The sequence below is a fragment of the Acanthisitta chloris genome, unplaced genomic scaffold (genome assembly GCF_000695815.1).
Source record: "Acanthisitta chloris isolate BGI_N310 unplaced genomic scaffold, ASM69581v1 scaffold1278, whole genome shotgun sequence".
Classification (NCBI taxonomy): Eukaryota; Metazoa; Chordata; class Aves; order Passeriformes; family Acanthisittidae; genus Acanthisitta; species Acanthisitta chloris.
In genome coordinates, this window is record NW_008686228.1 from 1 (window position 1) to 18,729 (window position 18,729).

At 38.5% G+C, this 18,729-nt stretch overlaps 1 protein-coding gene across 1 annotated transcript in view; it reads left to right on the forward strand.

Annotated features, from left to right (window-relative positions):
- Window positions 1–4: 4 nt before the first annotated feature.
- The window catches only part of DZIP1 (DAZ interacting zinc finger protein 1), a gene marked incomplete at its 5' end in the record, with an annotated part of 33,878 nt that continues 15,153 nt past the window's right edge, over window positions 5–18,729 (forward strand). The window contains 9 exons of the mRNA XM_009080023.1: window positions 5–262; window positions 3,521–3,605; window positions 5,137–5,261; window positions 9,314–9,475; window positions 10,192–10,329; window positions 11,385–11,447; window positions 12,671–12,811; window positions 14,964–15,012; window positions 16,299–16,355. Coding sequence (XP_009078271.1) covers window positions 5–262; window positions 3,521–3,605; window positions 5,137–5,261; window positions 9,314–9,475; window positions 10,192–10,329; window positions 11,385–11,447; window positions 12,671–12,811; window positions 14,964–15,012; window positions 16,299–16,355 — 1,078 coding nt within the window. The remainder of the gene's footprint in view (window positions 263–3,520; window positions 3,606–5,136; window positions 5,262–9,313; window positions 9,476–10,191; window positions 10,330–11,384; window positions 11,448–12,670; window positions 12,812–14,963; window positions 15,013–16,298; window positions 16,356–18,729) is intronic.

Sequence of the window (18,729 nt, forward strand, 5' to 3'; positions counted from 1 at the left end):
CGCCGACCCGCTGCTGCTCAAGCTGCTGCGCCTGGCCCAGCTCTGCACCGAGTACCTGCTGCACTCGCAGGAGTACCTCAGCGCGCAGCTCGGCAGCCTGGAGGAGGCTCTGCGAGAGGCTCAGGCCCAGCGCGACCAGCTGGGCGAGGAGGTGGCCCAGCGCGCGCAGGAGATCCAGGGGCTGAAGGAGGAGTGCCGGCGCAGGAAGAAGATGATCTGCACGCAGCAGATGATGCTGGAGGCCCGAGCCAACTACCACCGGGTGAGAGAACGGGGCCAGCCGTCCACGCCTCGCGGGCTCTGAGCACCCTCGCTGTGCTGCAGTGCAGTCACTCGCTGGGGGAAAGACTGGAGCTGTAGGGACGAGTGACCTGACAAAAGGAAATGCATTGCATGCACTTTTTTCCATCAGTGTTTCACAGAGGTTTGGCTGGGATCATAGGCATTTGGGAGAGTGCTACACCATCTTTAACAAATCTTTTTACTAACAAGTGCTCTTTATTCTTGGATTCACTTTAGATGCACCTGAAGTGTCAGATACACACAGACACAAAACCTGTGATGTATGTGTTACTGTTGTTTGTGGTCTTTCCTTCTCTGTCTACTGCATGGACAGAAAACACAGGGCAAGTACATAAGAACTGATGCTGAGCAGTAACCTACCTGTCTGCCAGTACTCACTTTCCTGCAGTGATGTTCTCCAGGCACAAAGTTTCTGCTTGTGTGTGTGACTCAGAGGTGACTCAAGCATGATGGTAAAGAGCTTCAGTCAGTTAGCTGATCCTTGATTCCACAACAATTTGCTCCTTAAAGGTCTTCCCTAAGAGGCTTAGTACATTGCTGTCCTGATTGTCAGTGTCACGGCGCTCTCTTTTTTTGGGAGGAGTTTTGTCATATGGGTGTAATAGTTTAAGTATTTTTCAGCCTCAGCATTTTCCAACAGGTTTCAGGAATTCAAATTGCAGGTTCAAATGTAGTCTGAAGTCTAGAGAGTACACTGAAGGCAGACTTGACATGATTTCAGGGTAGGTCTTTGTGTCTGTATGTTTAAAGTTATGGCTGAAGTTCAGTTTTTTAAAACACCAGCTAAGTTGGCTCAAGTGTTTCTGTAAGGCAAAAGATATATTATGCCCCAAGAGCAGAGGTATACATATGGCAAGGTGCATGGGAACCTTGTGTTGGTACATTTGGCTGTTAGTCATAAGGTCAAGCTGCTGATGTGGTATCATTTTAAGAAAAACCTTTATGCAACTTGCAGAGCAGTTTGTCTGCCCTGTGTTGCAAAAGGAAACTGGTTGCGTGCATCATTTTATGTGTAAACTCGAATAATTCTCATACTGTGATTGCCAAATATCACCATGTTTTCCTGAAGTGTTTGTAGAATGCAGCTGTCTCTGTGGAAGCTAGTTCATCACTAGTCTTCTATTCAGTGGCATTACAATAAAGCAGAGATGGAAACCTATTTGCCATTTTAAATTTAGTTTGGTATAAAGTAAACTTCAGCTCTCCCCCCCCCTTTTTTCCTCTCTGTTAGTAATTTCTTGTCTCTAAAAGTTATTTAGGTTCATGTGGGAAAAGTGAGTGCAGGGAATGGTGTTGAACAGTACCTGAAGTTCCTACAGTGTTTTCAGGATTCTAAGTGTGAATTCCAGAGATGAGTTAAACTCATCCTAGTGTTTGTAACCAGAGGGCAGCAGTGTGATCCGTAAACAGTAGTGGTGTGGTATTTGTCTGCATGATCTTGTCTGTCTGCAGTGTCAGGTAATAGAGGGTTTACTGGTGTTCCCAAGAGGGTGGTCCAGATTCCAGCCCCTCAGAGTCTTGGCTGTTTTGCAAATAAGCCTGTGAATAGTTGCTTACCATTTTTAGTGGAGGTACATTTTATGGCTAATGAAGTCATACTTTGGAATTCAGATGCCTTTAATCTACCACCAATGTAAGCTTAACCATGAGGTGCTACTATAAAATGGTATTGGTACCTACAAGTCATAAATGTAAGACTTTTTGGTCTTCACCTGAGTAATATAAATTGAATTTTAAATAACATTTTTCACTTTTTTGATATTCTGTCCAGAAATCTTATATTCTCATGTACAATGTCAGCATAAAGTGCATGTTGAAATGTAGTAGCAAGGAAAAATGTTGCATAATTCAAAAGCTAAATATTCCCTGTGTTAATCCTGTCTCCTGCAGTAAGAGCTTTCTTTCTCTACCAGCAAGTTGTACTGACATGAAGTTTGTGCTTGAATGGCTAACATTATTTCACAGCCAATTTCCTTCCGTAAATCATGTGCAATCTGTTACACTGTAAGCTCCCTCCTGGTTGGCAGTAATGCTTTGCTGCCATACTGTATCCCTTGACTTTGGTTTTATGTTAGCATTTATTTGCTTTTGTCCGACAAAATTTGTCTTAATAATTCATGGCTTTAGTGTTTGCTGAAAGGTGTATTTAACAGGATACCTGACTACTAGTAGCAGCATTTTAAATATTAAATGAAATCTGGGAATTATGGTGACAAGATTTTCAATCTGTTAAGTTGGTCTATTATAATCGTATCACAGTAGTAAGGAAAAAGGACTCGCTTGAGTATCTGTGGTTTGTTAAAATACATTTATTTGGGAAAAGGTGTGAGAAAGGGAACAAGGAACCCTAGCCAGAGCACCGAGGGGCCCTGGTTCATAGTTTGACAAGTGTGTTGCAGGGTTTGTAGGTGTAGTTGCTGTCCTTGTACTGCACATCTGGTTTTAATATTCTGAACGCTAGTAAAGTGTATTTCAAAGGTGAACAAAAAAGGTATTTTAAAAAGGGAGGATCCCAATTTGACTTAAAATTGAAATTCAAAACTAGTAAGTAAATTACAGAAACAGTAATTGAAATAGCTTTACACTTTAGGAGGATGCTGGGTAGCAGACTAATGTATCTCTGTGTCTTTTCTTACAAAATTGAGTACTATAACCTTCCCTTGGTTGAAATGTCTGTGTTTTTTACCTATGTATGGTTCTTGCCATCTTGCAGCTCATTTGGATGTATGCAAACCCATCTTGTTCAGGTTTTTTCCACCTGTGTGGTGCTCTTTGTTGTTAAACATGAATCTTAAGAGCACCTGAGCTGCTAGTTGGCTGGAGTCTGTGTTTTGCTGAACAGGGTTCTCTTACTTTTTTCTTATACTTCTCTACCTACATATATTAATCTCTTGTCTGTTGGCTTAGATCTGGATTTGAGCTTGCTTGGCCAGAGTCTTCTTTTGTTCAGAGTTTGTGCAGTGCTTAGCACAATGAGATTTTTCCTCACCACCATCACTGTGAGATATTAGATAACACTACTACACTCATGACTTCACAGAAATTGGGCACCATGAGCATTTTAGTCATTATTCTTGTGAGTTGGAATCTATTATGAAGTTACATTCTTTTGACATCTGGACAAAATGTAATAACCTGTTAAAAACTTTAATGGCTATATTTACTAAGCAGATGTTGCTAATACGGTTTTGTCTGTTGGTTGTTTTTTTTTTTGTAGTGTCAGTTTTGTGAAAAGGCTTTTATGACCTATTCCTTTTTACAAGGTCACATGCAAAGGCGTCATCCAGGAGAATCTGAGATTGGTATGTACTTTAATGTTATAAAAAAAATTAACAGTTCAGAGACCTGTCAATGTAGTGAGGATGTGCAGTCCATGCTTTTGTGTAACTTTCATTTTTAGGTGACATATACCAATTTGTGTGAATGCAACTGACAAAATATATCGGGCAACATATGTCTCAGTCTCTGGAAAATAATTGACAAAAACTTGTGTGCCATTCTTGCAGTACCTTTTCAGATTAGCGTTCCTGCTTCTTTAGCCAGTAGCAGAGTTCGGAGCACAGTTTCTCTTTAGGCATATGTGTTGTGAAGGTGTGGATAAAATTAACAAGTTGCAGTAAGGAAAATACATTTTGTAAATAGATATGAACTTTCAATACAGAAATAATCCTTTTGCAGATATATATAATTGCCAATACAGAAATAATCCACCTCACCTGAAATCAGTTTGAGTAGGATTAGGCTCTCCTGAACTCAACTGAATGTAAAATATAGCGAGAAAGAGAAACTGTTAAAAATAATCTAACTTCAGCTAACTATGATACTCTAGGTTTCTTTACCACTAACTTGCATGCATTCGTCTCTCTTGAGAGATGTTTAGTTTGGAAAAAAAAATGCTCTCAAAGTTTCTTTCATTCATCTCTAAATTCTTTCCTTCCCATTAGGGTGCATGCTCTTGACTTGCTGCTGGGGACTACAAGTATTGACAAGTGGCAGTGGTTAGAAACAAGTTAGGGAAAAAAAGCACTTGGGAGGAGAAAGAGTGGGAAGAATCTAGTGAGGTCTGAACTGTAGCTTGTCAGGCAAATAAAACTGCAGCAGACAGTGAGAGGGATCTGAGGAAATGAGAAGACATTGGAAGAAGAAAGAAGCTCTTCTGCACCTTACACTTCATATAAATGATAGTGGAATATGCTGCAGAAGCATCTGAAGTAGCAATCATACAAAAGGATTGGCCTGAAATGGCTCTAAGAGGGAAACACCTCATGCAGTTATTTCTGAAATAATATTTTGCATTGTGCTCAGATTTGCAGACAATGGACTAGGAACTCCTTCTCAAATCGATAAAATGCTTCAAGATTGAAAACTGCTGTGATTCTTGCATATTTTAAGTTTTCTTTTTACAGTGACATTCCCCTGACTCTTTCCAGATAAATAATTAGTTGTATTCCAAATGGACTCCTTACAGAAGTTATTTAGACTAAATTGAACCTAGCAGAATTGAATAACTAAGGTTCACTTTGTCCTTCATACATTCTTTTTTGAGCCTGTGGTGCCTAGATTCCTTTGAAATTAGATTATAGAATACTTTCTCATGTAAATATTTCATAAACTATTTGACATGTCAGTAGTGCGAGTATTTGAGGATAAGTTAGCAGTCCAGAGAATATATGCATGTAAAAGCATCTTTGGAGAATGATCATAATGGAGGGGGAAATGGTCTGAGTGTCACATTTGATGAAGATGTTACTGAAACACTAGAAATGTCTTTGCAGTATTACAGTTCCAGAAATTGCATCAAACCTTTCTAAAATCTGTGTTTCTTTCAAACAGAACAGAAGAGGAAAACAAAGACAGACAAATTGCAGGAGGAGATTGAAAAACTGAAGGAGCAGTTGCAGCTCACGAAGTCCCAGTTAGAGTCTGAACAACAGGCTAATATGGTCAGGCTGTCTAAGGTAATATGAACATCTCCAAAGAATTAGTACTTTGGGCTGCATTCACTCATTTTGTAACTGGAACAGAGTAAAAATGTATCTACAGGTTGCCTGTCAGGCAGTGATGGTGTTTGGGCATTAAAGCATAGCTCTCCCTCGCCTCCCAGAATTTTGAGCATCTACTTTTTCCTTACTTTTATTTTAGACATATTTTAAATGAGTACTTCAGACAGCACATCTGTTAACACTTGCCAGTTCATATTGAAGCAGACAAAATTTCCTTGCTATAGTGAAATATAAGCAATTTTTGACATGATATTTGGTGATGATTAAGTGTTTCCGAGATATTAATGTGATTTTACATGTGACTTCATAGACTGAGTAGAATTTGTTCTATGCTGTGAAGAACTTTGCTGTCCAGCTGAGATGTAAAGCAGCTCAAGGAAGAGAGACTGAGAAAAAACAAAGCTATCTAGAACTTGCACATTGGTCTTTGAATCCTTAGGATTTGGCTGACCAGAGAGCCAAAGCAGAAAGTAGTCTTAGCTACTGCTGTGTGAATAAACCAGAATGGTTTAAAAGCATTATCTGTTTGTTATCACATGCAACACTTTGTTTATGATAATACTGAATCTTGGAAGTATGCTTAATGGCTCATAAAGAGAAAAAATTAAGCAGGTGTCTTGGAGATTTTTTCTAAAGCTTCATAATTTCAGATCATCTCATGGTTTTCATTTTTAAGTAAATGCAATCAGTTTATTTGCTATAGAAACAGGGCTGGAATTTTTATTTTAATGGGAGAAGGGGTTCGTGCTTCAGTGTGAGGAGCAAATTTTTGACATAAGAGCCAGGATACATCTCATGATTGAATTAAATGCTGATCCTTGTATTGCAGTTTGCCCTTGTATCGAGTTCAAAAGAAGAGTTTTATGGTTGTTAGCATAACATGTGAGAAGCTTCTCTCAATATTCAGAACTACTAAATTACTTTTCTAATGGAGTTTGAGGATCTTCAAACATAAAACCAACCATTACATCTTGAAAGAAACAATCAGAGGGCAGGGATACCTCTCCTATGAAGACAGGCTTGAGAGAGTTGGGGCTGTTCAGCCTGGAGAAGAGAAGGCTCCAGGGAGACCTTAGAGCAGCTGCTCCTAGCAACCAGTACCTAAAGAGGGCCCAAAAGAAGGCTGGAGAGAGACTTTTCACAAGTGTGTGTAGTGATAGGGCAAGGGGGAATGGATGTGAACTGAAAGAGGATAGGTTTAGGTTAGGTATTAGGAAGAAATTCTTTACTGAGAGAGTGGTGAGGCACTGGAACAGGTTGCCCAGATAAGCTGTGGGTGCCATATCCCTGCAAGTGTTCAAGGCCAGGTTGGATGGGGCTTCCAGCAACCTGGTCTAGTGGAAGGTGCCCCTGCCCATGGCAGGGGGGTCAGAACTAGATGATCTTTAGGCCCCTTCCAACTCAAACCATTCTATGATTCTATGGTTTTGAATGTAAAGGGAATAAGCAAAATGTGACTATCATTACATTATCAAATGTATCATGACTATCATTACATTATGAAAACTGTGTTCAGTTTTGGTCCCACTATGAAAAAAAGCCGTGGGCAGGCTGGAGAGGGTCCAGAGGGGGACCACAAATATGGTCAAAGGACTGGGAAGCCTGTCACATGGGGAAAGGCTAACCAGATGTGTTTAGCATTGAGAAAGGAAGGCTTAGGGGAGACCTTACCACCATGTTTCAGTATTTGAACTGTGGCTACAGGGAAGATGAAGACTCCCAATACAAGTTCCATGGAAGAAGAGTGGTGCAAGTTAGTCTTGAGGAGATTCTGACTGAACACAAGAGGAAAATTTTACACAATGAGAACAATCAGCCACTGGAATAATCTCCTCAGGGAAGTGGTGTATTCCCCAAAGTTGGCCATTTTTTAGATTTGCCTGGACAGGGTGCTGGGCCATCTTGTCTAGACCACGTTGCTGCCAAGAAAGACTGGACCAGGTGATCCTTGAGGTCCCTTCCAATCTGGTATTCTGTGGCTGATGAATATTTTCTTCCTTGTTTTCAGAGGAAAACCTGGTTTTCTGTAAAACATGCAGTGTTTCTTCCTCTGAACACAGCTTCAGAATCTTCTTTATTTCAGTCCTCTTGCTCCCCCTTTCTTGGGACTGTTCAGCTTCCTGGTTTGTTTGTTTGTTTCCATTTTCAAAAGTATGCAATGATCAAATCAAGAGCTGGTAGAGTTTCACTGAGGAGCACAAGCACTGTCAGAATAATGGGCCTTGACCCCATGTGGACATGTGCTAGGTATTCTGCTCATTCATTCTGTGCCTTGTTTTTGAGAGGCACATCTGTAGCATATTTCTACTGCCCTGAAGAATTGTTTTGCTTATGAGGTGGAACTTGGAATATTCATAACAGTGCAGTGTGGATTTTTTGGTGCCCTGGGGGCCTGTTTTGAAGTCACTTGTGTTAGCTGAGGCTCCTACCTGCAAAGGGATTTCTTGAAATGTCCTGAAGCTACAGACTGCAGTGTTACACAACAACAAGCTTTCAAAACTTCTGTTTTTCTGGGGTGTCAGGGAAGACAGAAATGTGACTGGTTACAGTTTGTCTGTCATGACTGACATCCACTGTCAGTTCAGGTGTCACCATGTTACTGTCTTTTGATTGAAAGAGCAGATCTTTCCCATGTGTATGGGTTTGGGTTTTTTTGAAGGAGAACTCCTACTGGAGGGAATTTGTATAAAAACTGCCATCCTGCCAGTTCTTGTTCCCTTCTACTCCTTTGAGGTGAAAGGATTACAGAAGATCCTGTTCTTCCTAGGCATACAATGATTACTTGTTATAGTTAGTCAGAGGACAAATTCAGAGTGATTACTGTGATGGGGAGATGTAGGTGTTGCCTAAAAAATGTGTATATCCTGGACAGTGAAATGCAGGACTTTAAACAAGTTGAGAACTATAAAAAAATGCATCACTAGGTAGTGGAATGGTTGAAGTAATTTAACAGCTGAAGTGGGGTAAATGTATCTGGGGAGAAAATACTTCTAACTTCATCTACAAATTGATGGGGTCTGAACTTAGTGTTATTACTGAAGGGCAAGATCTTAAGGTTGTGATACATAGTCCTAGGGAAATGTTAGCCCAGCAGTTAGCAGCAGCCAGCAAAGAAAATCAAATATTGCACATTATTCTGAAACATCACTGTGCAAGTCACAGCCTAAATACCGTGTGTATGTCTATTTCCTTCATCTCCAAAAGGATAGGACAGAGCTATAAAAGTTATGGAGATGGGCTACAAAGGTGAGCAGTCAGTATTTAGAATGACTGAGCATACTGAGAGTTGTCAGCTGAAAAAGGCAACAGCTTGGTGGAGATGGAGGGTGAGATACTAATACCTGTGAAGTTACGAGCTAAAGTGAATAGTGATCAGTCATTCACTCTGTTTTCCAGTTCAGGACTTAGCATCCATCAAATGAACCCAGCAAGAGTCAGACAACAGCAACAAAACCTACTTGGCTCTTCATGCAGCTTGTTGAGCTCATTGGCAAAAGATGTTACAATTGCTAAAAGCTGATGCAGCCACAAGGAATGACTGCAAAAGTGTATGAGGAGAAATGTGTTGAGGGTTGCTAAGTTTGCAAAACTGCATCAGGCTGAAGAAGTCCTCTGAGTTGAAAACAGTTGGCAGCTTGAAACTCTGAAGGAGAATGTGCATGTTTGCTTGCCCCAATATTAACCTTTCCTACTTAACACACTTAAAAGCCTCTGTGAGAAAAAAGATGCTGAACTAGGGTGGATGTTTGATATGACCAAGTAAGGTGGTTCATGTGTTATTCAGTGAAAAATAACTACTTGCCTCAAGTTTCTTGCCGTATACTTGTTTTGCGAGTAAAATATATAGTTTGCTACTCCAGGGTTCTTCAAGAACTGGTGGGGTTTATGTTTTTTGATGTCGAAATACTGCCCATTGAAAGTGACTGCATCTCATACATGGTTTGGGTGCTTGAATTCGTATTGCATGTGAGGAAAAATAACAAATAGTGTTTGTAAAATAATTTCAGGAACGTGAACAGCAAAAATCAAAAGAAGAGGAAATTCTACAATCGTTTCATAAATGGAAAGAGGAGGAAAAAGAGAAATTGGCTGAGGAAATAGAAAAAGTGAAAGATATGTTTATGAAAGAGCTTAAGGAGTTGTCTTCAAGAAATTCAGCCTTAGAAAACGTGAGTGACTTAAATTTCCTAACAGTGTGAGGTATGAATCCCTTACAATAGATGGCAGTGAACTTCACATATTTGAAATGTGGTGTAGTCATCATAAAGGTCTTCTACAAAACTCTAATGGTTGAATGGTAGCCATAGTCCTATCTTTGTATACGGGTACTTTATTAACATAATTTCAGTTTGTTGTTTCTTTTTTTAATGGCTTTGTTTTGGATGAATGAATGATGCCTTCAGCAACCACGTCAGTTTTTCCTTAGTCCTCCACCTTCGAATGTCTGTTTTTAGCTCAATAGATACTGTTATGGTTGCTGTCTGTTGGGTATCCCTATGTGAATATTCTCATAACTGGCATGGAGAAGACTAATCTCTGCATTCTAGTCCTGTCAGTGGAATTCATGTGCTTTCAATACATGCTCTGGAAGTGCTCACTAGAAGGAGAATCATGAAAGTATGGGTGGGTCAGAAAACAAACACATGCAGCATTACCAGAGCAGCTCCTGTTTTGTAGCTGTTAGGTCCAGTGTGTATTTACAAGTCATGTTTATGTTAGATGTGGATATTAATAATTGCATGAAATTGATTAACGTTCAACTCATGAGAAATGGGAGAAGTATCTGATGTAATCTCTGCATAGTTGTATTTAAACTAAATTTTATATTACATGGAAGCAAACAAAATCTGTATATGTTTTCTTAATTCTTCACCCTTCCCTTTAGCAACTGCTAGAATTACAAAAGTCCAATATGCAACAGAAATCCAATTTAGGAACGCTGAAAGACAGCCATGAATTTACAGATGAGAAACCTCAGAGTCCTCAGGATTACCACAATGTGGCTAAACTTCTGGACAAACAGGTAATACTGTAACTGAATGTATGGCTTTTGATAGACTACTCGTGTTCTTCTGATTTTTGCACCTCTCTGAGTAGGATTTGATATCTGTAAGGAAAAATTTTCATCCTTCTCAATGCCTAAAATAGCTGGTTTTAAAGATTTAATACTATTTAATAGTATCTATACAGTAGCAGTCAAGGAATTATTTTCCTTATCCTTCATAAAGTAATTGTTATTTATTTATTGATATTCTCTTATTCTTTATGACTAAGTATATCTAGGTTTGCCAAGTATGGTTGCAGTTCAGTTCCAGAAGGTTCTAATAAAGCATTTATGTCTGCTGATCTGTGAGGCCACTTACTGAAAAATTGGAATATTTTATTTCCCAAGATGGAAAAAAAAGTTAAGAAACCTTCTGATAGGCTTTGTCAACCTGTGGCCCTTGGTTTGCTGTAGGTTTTTTGACACTTTGAAATGTGCGTTATCTATTTTGTGGCTCTTGGGATGTGAAGGTCCTTGTATACTGCTGGTGTCATTTGGAAATTTAGTCACTTCTGCTCAAAGATGTGGAAAACTTAGTTTTACTTTATGGGGTTTTTTTGTATTTCATCAGAGAAAATTTGCTCATTCTAAAACTCGTATGTTAATACTGGGTTTTGTCAACATTATGTAAAATATATTGTTAACGAGTGCTTGAAATTACATTATTTGGGGGAGTGAAACCCCTGCTCTTAGAACTCTTCCTGCTATTACACAGATAGGTACCTAAATACTTGTGTATTTCTCACTCACAGTCACTGCATTTACAAATCACAGAGGAAATACATAGTTTCTGGAGTGATTGGTAAGAAAACCACACTCCTGTGTATAAAACATGACTGTTCAAGACCTTAAATAAGGGATTACTCAAGCATCATATCATCAGTAGTCTTGATGATATTTATGCTTTATTTAGAAAAAGAAATCTGCATATGAACTAAATGGTGATGTGCTATTCACAAGAAATAAAGCCGCATATATTAAACTAAATGTTAGTGTATTGTTAATGAGAATTAATATTGATTACCTCTTTGCAGAAAAGAAAGTGGACATCTAAAGTCCAGGCTCTTTGTCATGACCACGAGACAGAAAAGTCCCTGGTAAGTGGCACAGCAAACCACTTAGACTAAAAGGAGACACTTTTCTTACCTTTTCAGTAGTTCTTGATATGCTACAATAAATCTGTCAGATATCAAGAGTTTATAAGAGTGTGTCCTCTTAGCTGTATTTATTATCTATGTCTCTGTTATGCTATAGCCTCTTGATGTTCCAGTGAAGGCCGAAGTTGAAACAGAGTTTATCATTTCAGACTGTGACAGACACCTGAAACTTTCTCTCTTTTGAGGAGCCTACAGCTTGTTCTGCAAGCACTGTGTTACAGTCAGTGTTACGTGGATAGGCTGGAGTGTTGAGATATGACTTGCCAGCATGTAGCTTTCATCCACCCTGCACCTGCTGCTACCATGGACTTATGGCTCATGTCTCAGTCTTTTTTCTCTGTTCTGTCACTTCTCTACTGCTGTTTTCTGTTGCAGCTTTCTAATGTGGAATCTGTTGAGCTTTTCCAGGAAAAAACACCATGGCTTTTATTTTGCATCAGTTTATGTACTTTACTATGCAAAGCTTTATTCCTCAGATTTTTTTTTTATGTCTGCATTTCTTTTTAATCTTTCCTGCTTTGTTTCTCTTGCTTCTTTTCCTTTCATTTTCCTTTCATCTGCGTGACCATGTAAGAACTGAGCAGATCATAGTGGTCTGACCAATGCTTCTCCTCCTCTGACAAGAAAACAGTGGGGAGGAACCATGGAACATTCCCCAAAAAGGATGTAGTTAATGATACACCCACATACAATGCAAGAATAGAATAAGGGAGGAGCAATGTAAGTATTACTTTTGGGATGTGCACTTAAATATTGTCCCCTTTCTTCCACATTCAGAGTTAATATGTTAGGTTTATTATGCAAATTCACATCTCATCTCCTTAAAATATCACTATTTGACACTATTTGTAATTAAAGCATTTTTATAGACTTGTATGCTTTTTCCTGCAATCTTACATTTAGGCAGTCTCAGGATTGTGTTTGTATGTCCCTTCCTTTGTATTGAGATTTAGGTAGTCCTCCTTGTGTAAGTAAAAAGTGATCCAGGCAACTGTTCTGTAATACATGCAAGTCCCAGTGAAATCACAGAAGACATTAAGTTTTTGCTGAAAAAGAAAGTGTTAAAAGTATCTAAGCATGACACTTACTTGTTTAAACTTTATAGCATTAAAATACTTTCTATAATGTTAAAATGGAGTTACCTTTCTTCTGATTCTTTCTAGCTGCTATCACAGATTGAGATGATTAAATTGTCAGCGAGAGAAGACTTGAATAAAAATGACACCTTTTACAAGAGTAGGATAGAAGAATTGGAGCAGAGGCTTCAGCAGCAGAATGATCTGGTTATTACTCAGAAGAAACAGGTCTGTTTTGTGAAGCATTTTGTTTCAGGGAGCATAGAACACAGTGAAACATTTTACTAGCATTTGGTCTTTGATACGTCTCTGGTTGCATATTTAATATTCCCAGTTTGTAATAGCATTGCTGTAGTATTTTGGTTACACTTTGGAAATTATGTTGATAAATAAGAATAGATCTGGAAAAGAGACACGGGAATGTAAACCAGGAATTAAAACACATTAGAGAAAGAAATGCTTAGTAAACTAAATACTTCGTGGGGTGCATTAGGAAGACAATTGCCAGCAGTTTGAGGAAAACGATCCTCCCCCTCTACTCAGCCCAGGTGAGGCCACATCTGGGGTGCTGTGTCCAGTTCTGGGCTCCTCAGTACAGGAGAGACAGAGCTCCTGGAGAGGATCCAGCAGAGGGCAACGAAGTTGATGGAGGGACTGGAGCATCTCTCTCCTGAGGGAGTTGGGCCTGTTCAGCCTTGAGAAGAGACGACTGAGAGAAGACCTTATTGATGTGTCTAAGTGTCTGAAGGGAGGGTGCCAAGAGGATGGAGCCAGGCTCTTCTCAGTGGTGCCAGGCAATAGGACAAGAGGCAGTGGGCAGAAACTGATGCATTGGACATTTCACCTGAATATGAGGAAGAACTTTACTGTGCAAGTGATTGTGCACTGGAAGAGATTGTTCAAAGACAGGAACCATCTGGACACAATCCTGTGCCATGTGCTCTAGAAAGACACTGCTTGAGCAGGGAGCTTGGACTGGATAACCCACTAAGGTCCCTTTCAACCTGATCCATTCTGTGATTCTAGGGAAAGGTTCTTCACTGAGAGAGGGGTCAGTCACTGGAGCAGGCTCTCCGGGGAAGTGATCACGGTACTAAGCCTATCGGAGTTCAAGGAGTTTCTGAGTGATGCTATTAGTCATATGGTTTAAATTTTAGGTAGTCCTGCTAGGAGCAGAGAACTGGACTTAATCCTTATGGGTCCCATCCTGCCTGAGGTTGTCTATGTTTGGAAATTGTTTTTTTCTTACAATAACCTTCTGTTGAAACATAGCTATAGATTTTTTTGAGGTGGTTGAGGGGTGAAAATCTGGATAGTCTGGAGTTTAGACTGTGGCATGATTATGAGCCCTTACAGCCTATTCCTGTATTAGATGGTGCAGTCTTTACAAATCAACATCTGATTTTACATCTTGCACTTGAGATGAATGTTAAACCTGTACTTAAGTCCTTAAAGAATGGGAAGACAAATAATAGCTTTTACATCTCCACCTTAACAAATTTGATAGCTGGAGCAATGGAGGACTTAATACTAGGTGATTTTTTTGTGGTAAAGTGACCCTTTAAAAGAGACCAGATGGACATACAATATGTTCAGAAGGGTCCAAGTTTAGTTTGTGAAATAACAGTTGTGAAGATCTACATTCTCAACCCCTGGAAACTGGAAGGACTTGAAAAATATCACTCCTGTAATACTCAAACTGAATGGACAGTGAATTGAGGCACCACTGGCTATAGCCAAACTGATAAACAAAAGAGGACCAGGTTCCAATATGTTGTGTCAGCTCCACCTGACATTGACTGTGTGTCTGTATGGTTTGGGTTTTGCTTCTCTTTAGGGAATTGGTGTGCAGATCCTATTTTTTAATGATCCAGGATTCACAAGTTTCCTGTTTTCTTTAGATGGAATTACAGCCAGTGTGTTTCCTTTATGCTTGTCTTGGGGTGTCAAATAGACAAAACTGTTCATGCATTTAAAATCAATGTGTAATGAGTGTTTCCCTGGAGTGGAGCTAGACTTGCTCCACATGAAGAACATGAACATGAATTGCTGAAGCAGAAAGTATTGAAACTGTAAGTGCTTAAGTGGCCCATAAGCTCTCGTTTCACTTTATAGCTTGTAATAAATAACAGGATATGCAAAGCATGAGTTCACGTTAAGACAACAAACAGAAGTAAGTCTTCGAGCTGTCATTAACCATGAATGAAATACATACTGGGCAGTAGAACAGAGTTCCACAGAAGCAGCATTTTTCTCCCTGAGCCATAACTAGTAATTTCTGTTATAGAATAGTACTGAAACTAGGTATTTTATGCTGAATCTTCATTCTAGGTATTGGTCCTTTGCATTTGTAACTATTCATGTGTGTTTTGTCTTTTAGATAAATGAATTGTCCACAAGGCCAGTTGCAAGCATTAAAACATATGATGGTAAGTACAAGCTTTAAGAAAACAGATTTTGTTTCTGAATTCTGCAACCTGGATAAAACAAATGTTACAATTCATTTAAAAATATACACACTTTAGTAACAAAATACTGAAATAAAATATGTGCTGGCACTTTAATTTGTGACTTGCACAGCACCTACCTCATTCCATGTCATGATTTACAAAGGTCATGTTTTGCAGCTGTAAGGACTTCTAATGTACAAAGTTGAGTAGTAAGAGATGTGAAATAGGGCAGCTCTGTTTTGAATTCTGTAAAAAATATTTTGGCTTTGCTTTATGAAGTTCAGTTTTGGTTTTGTCATACTTGACTGTCCTTAGGTTGCAGAACTCACAAAAGGGAAAATAATGAAAGAGTTGACAAAACTAATTAACTTGTCAGTTAAGCAGCAAATGTTCAGGAGAACGTTAAGAACTCTGATATTTTTGTCTGTGCAATGCTTTAGCATCTGAAGTCCATTACAAATAGCTAAACCACGTAATAGTGGTTTAGGATGTAGTCCTAAACCACAAACACCCATATAGTTGATGCTGCAGTTGCAGAGACTTGAAAAAAATATTGCAATAGATGATAACAGCTGAACTAATTCTAATCTCAGTTTGGAAACCATCTTGCTGTATTAGGCATTGATTTGAACTGGAGCAGGGAGTAGGTTAAGTCTGAGCAGAGTATAGTAATAGTATGGCCATGTGGCTTTTCAACTGTACCTGGTCATATTCAGCTACCCTGAAGCACAGACAAATGTAAGACCATGGCACACAGATGAATTTGCTGCTAGGCCCCGAGCTGATCTGAGGAATGCAGAGTTGAAGTGCTGTTTCACTCCAAGGCTACACTCTGTACTTGGTACAGATAGGGTTTGCACTAACTGATGTGGAGTGTGGATGCTACAGATCCTCTTCGAGGCGTGTAAGCCTCAGTCAGGCTGGCCTTGACTAAGTAGCTTTGGGGCAAGACTTCTTCCCTGTGACACAAAGACATCATTGGACATGGTCAAAGACATGATCACATTCTAGTTCAGTAATTGTTTAATTACTAGTTTATTTTCCTCGTTAAAGTTATTAAAGAAGTTAAGCATATATAGGGACGTATTTTTATGTTGTGAAGAACCAGTTTTTACATTGTCAATTATTTGTTTATTTTTTCCCCATTTAAGCCAAAAACGGCCTAATTTATGCATATAATTGACTATTGCTGCATTTAAGAATGTTTGTCTGTTATTGTTTGCTATAATACAATGACTTTATTTTTTACTATTATGCTGTTTTAGTGAACACTACTGTTGAGCGTCTTGAAGAGCCTAAACCAAACCCACCAGTGATGCATGGTAAGTTTTTTTGATAGGTCCAGATCCAGTACTTTTGAATCTAACACTCTGTCTTCTCAGATATGTTGCTTATATAGCTCTAGGAGTAGTTATATTGAAAGAACGTAATTTGGATTGCTTTGCTGTATGTCAGCGTTGAGAATTCCTGTGAAGCAGTTATAAAGATGCATTATTAAAAGAATAAATGAAAACCAAATGAAAATAATTTGAGAATATTTCCTAGCCCATGTGTAGTATTGAGGCAACTTAAGGTAGATTAAACTAATTGAGAAAATAAAATTATGTTTTCTTATGGAAAATATGCTTATCTAATATATACATATACTGGATAGGTATATGCATCTACTGGTGTATATATATGTATAGGGAAATCTGTGGAAACCTTTGTTTAGAAGTTTTGAAATACTGTATTTTCCATGTAACTTCAAATGGCAAGGAGGAAAAATACAGAAGGAACCATCAAAACGGACAGTTACCCTGTTCAGGTGTTTCTTCCGAAGTATATCTGTGGTCACATATAGACCATTATTTAGCTATTTTAACTTGTTGGCACTGTGATATCACTTAGAAGGGAGGGAAGGGATAACCTTCATTTACATGGCTTTGTACTTTGTGAAAATAGGTTTGTTTTCTTTCTGAGTATGCAAAGTGATGGAGAGAGTATTGTTACCACACCAATATTCTGTTACCACACCAATATTCTGTGGTCAATCAATTCTTTCCTTTCCTTTCAAGTAGGAAAATTATGAAAAAGGAATCTTGAGCAAGAAAAATGTTCAAATATTACAAACCAGTTTATTTTGAATTACAATTAAATAATGGGGGGTTCTTATTATTTCTCTTAGTTTTAAAACCTGTCAAAGGGAAATGAAATGGAATATGTCTGTGGAAAAATTAGAGAATATTTCTTTATCAGCAAATACAAAAAGTTCTGAAAAGGGATATAGGGCAATATACATCAAGATTTTGATAACTTGATGAGGAGTGAAAAACTGATGAAGTGCTGATTCAAAATATTTGTTCCAACAAGAATTATTAAACCAAGGAAAAGATTTTCCTTATTATAGAATAACATTATTTGAATAATATAGAGATTTCTTTCTAAGCTCTGCAAGGTTAACAGTTCACTGCCTGAAGCTTCCTAAATTAAACTATATGGATGAAATGTTGTGTGGAGAAAAGTAATAATATATTAAGTGTAGAGTATTAGTTATAGTATTTTAAGCAGTCTAATTCTTCTTCATTCAAACCAGCTTCATTGCCCCAGCACAGTAGTGCTGGTTCTGGCTAAGAGATGTCACAGCAAGTAGCTCAGCTATTGCCCTGAATTTAAGGAATGAGCTTTATGAAGATTATTGCTGTTCAGGACTTACCCGCCAAACTTGTCAAGCATTACTTTCTTAGTACGTTTACTTCCATCTGTACTCAGGGCAACAGGTCTGAAAACAGTTCTGTGAACATTAGTATTTTCTGTACTCTGACAATTTCAATCAGCTCAGTCAGATCTTTCATGATTTCTTTCTGCTCCAAATAGGAAATGTGTGGCATCTTGTGGAACTTCTCAAGATAGAAAAGGCTGTTCCTGCCCATTGATACACAAAAGATTCACCATCAGTTTGTTATGAAACCTTAAAGAGGGTGTTCCCTTCAGATTCCTTTGCTGATTATTATTTCATTTGTCTCTGCAGGTCTCTCTGTCTGTTCCCTTTCTTCCCTTCTGGATTTTTTTTAAACTTAGCTTACCTAATTTCTGGATATAAAGGTTAGCAGAAGTTACAGTATCTTTCCCAAAATATTCAGGGCACCTCAAGGGGTTGACTTACATACTGAATTAAGACATCACGGCTGCATCTTGTGCCACTGTGAAAATGAAAGCACTTCCTTGTCACTTCTGTAGACAAACTTACTTAGCACAGATCATCTTGGAGATCACAAGAGCTGTAGTTTTCCTACCAAACAGTTGTTTGCATATGGAATATCTTCCTTCTTTTTGTTTTCCTGTTTGAAAGAAAATTAATTCTGGAAAACTCTCTCTTTTCGAAGCTGCTCGGAAGCTTTTGCATCCTAATATTTGTTCTACACATCTTAAATCTGTGTTACAAAAAGATACCCAGATTACAAATGTGAGGTGTCTTAGGTGAAAAGTAGTAGAATATCTGTGCTAGCCTACTGGCTTTGTGTTAACATTGCTGATTTCTGGTGGGAGCTAGTAGAGTGCCTTGTATACCATCCTGGCAGCCCATTCTTCTGTTCCTTTCTGAGAGAGCTGTAGGGTTTTATGCAGATATAACTTAAGTCTTGTTTGCAAAGATTACTTCAGTCTCACAGAAAGGCAACAGATTAATTATAATTTATTTTTTTAAATAATATTTTA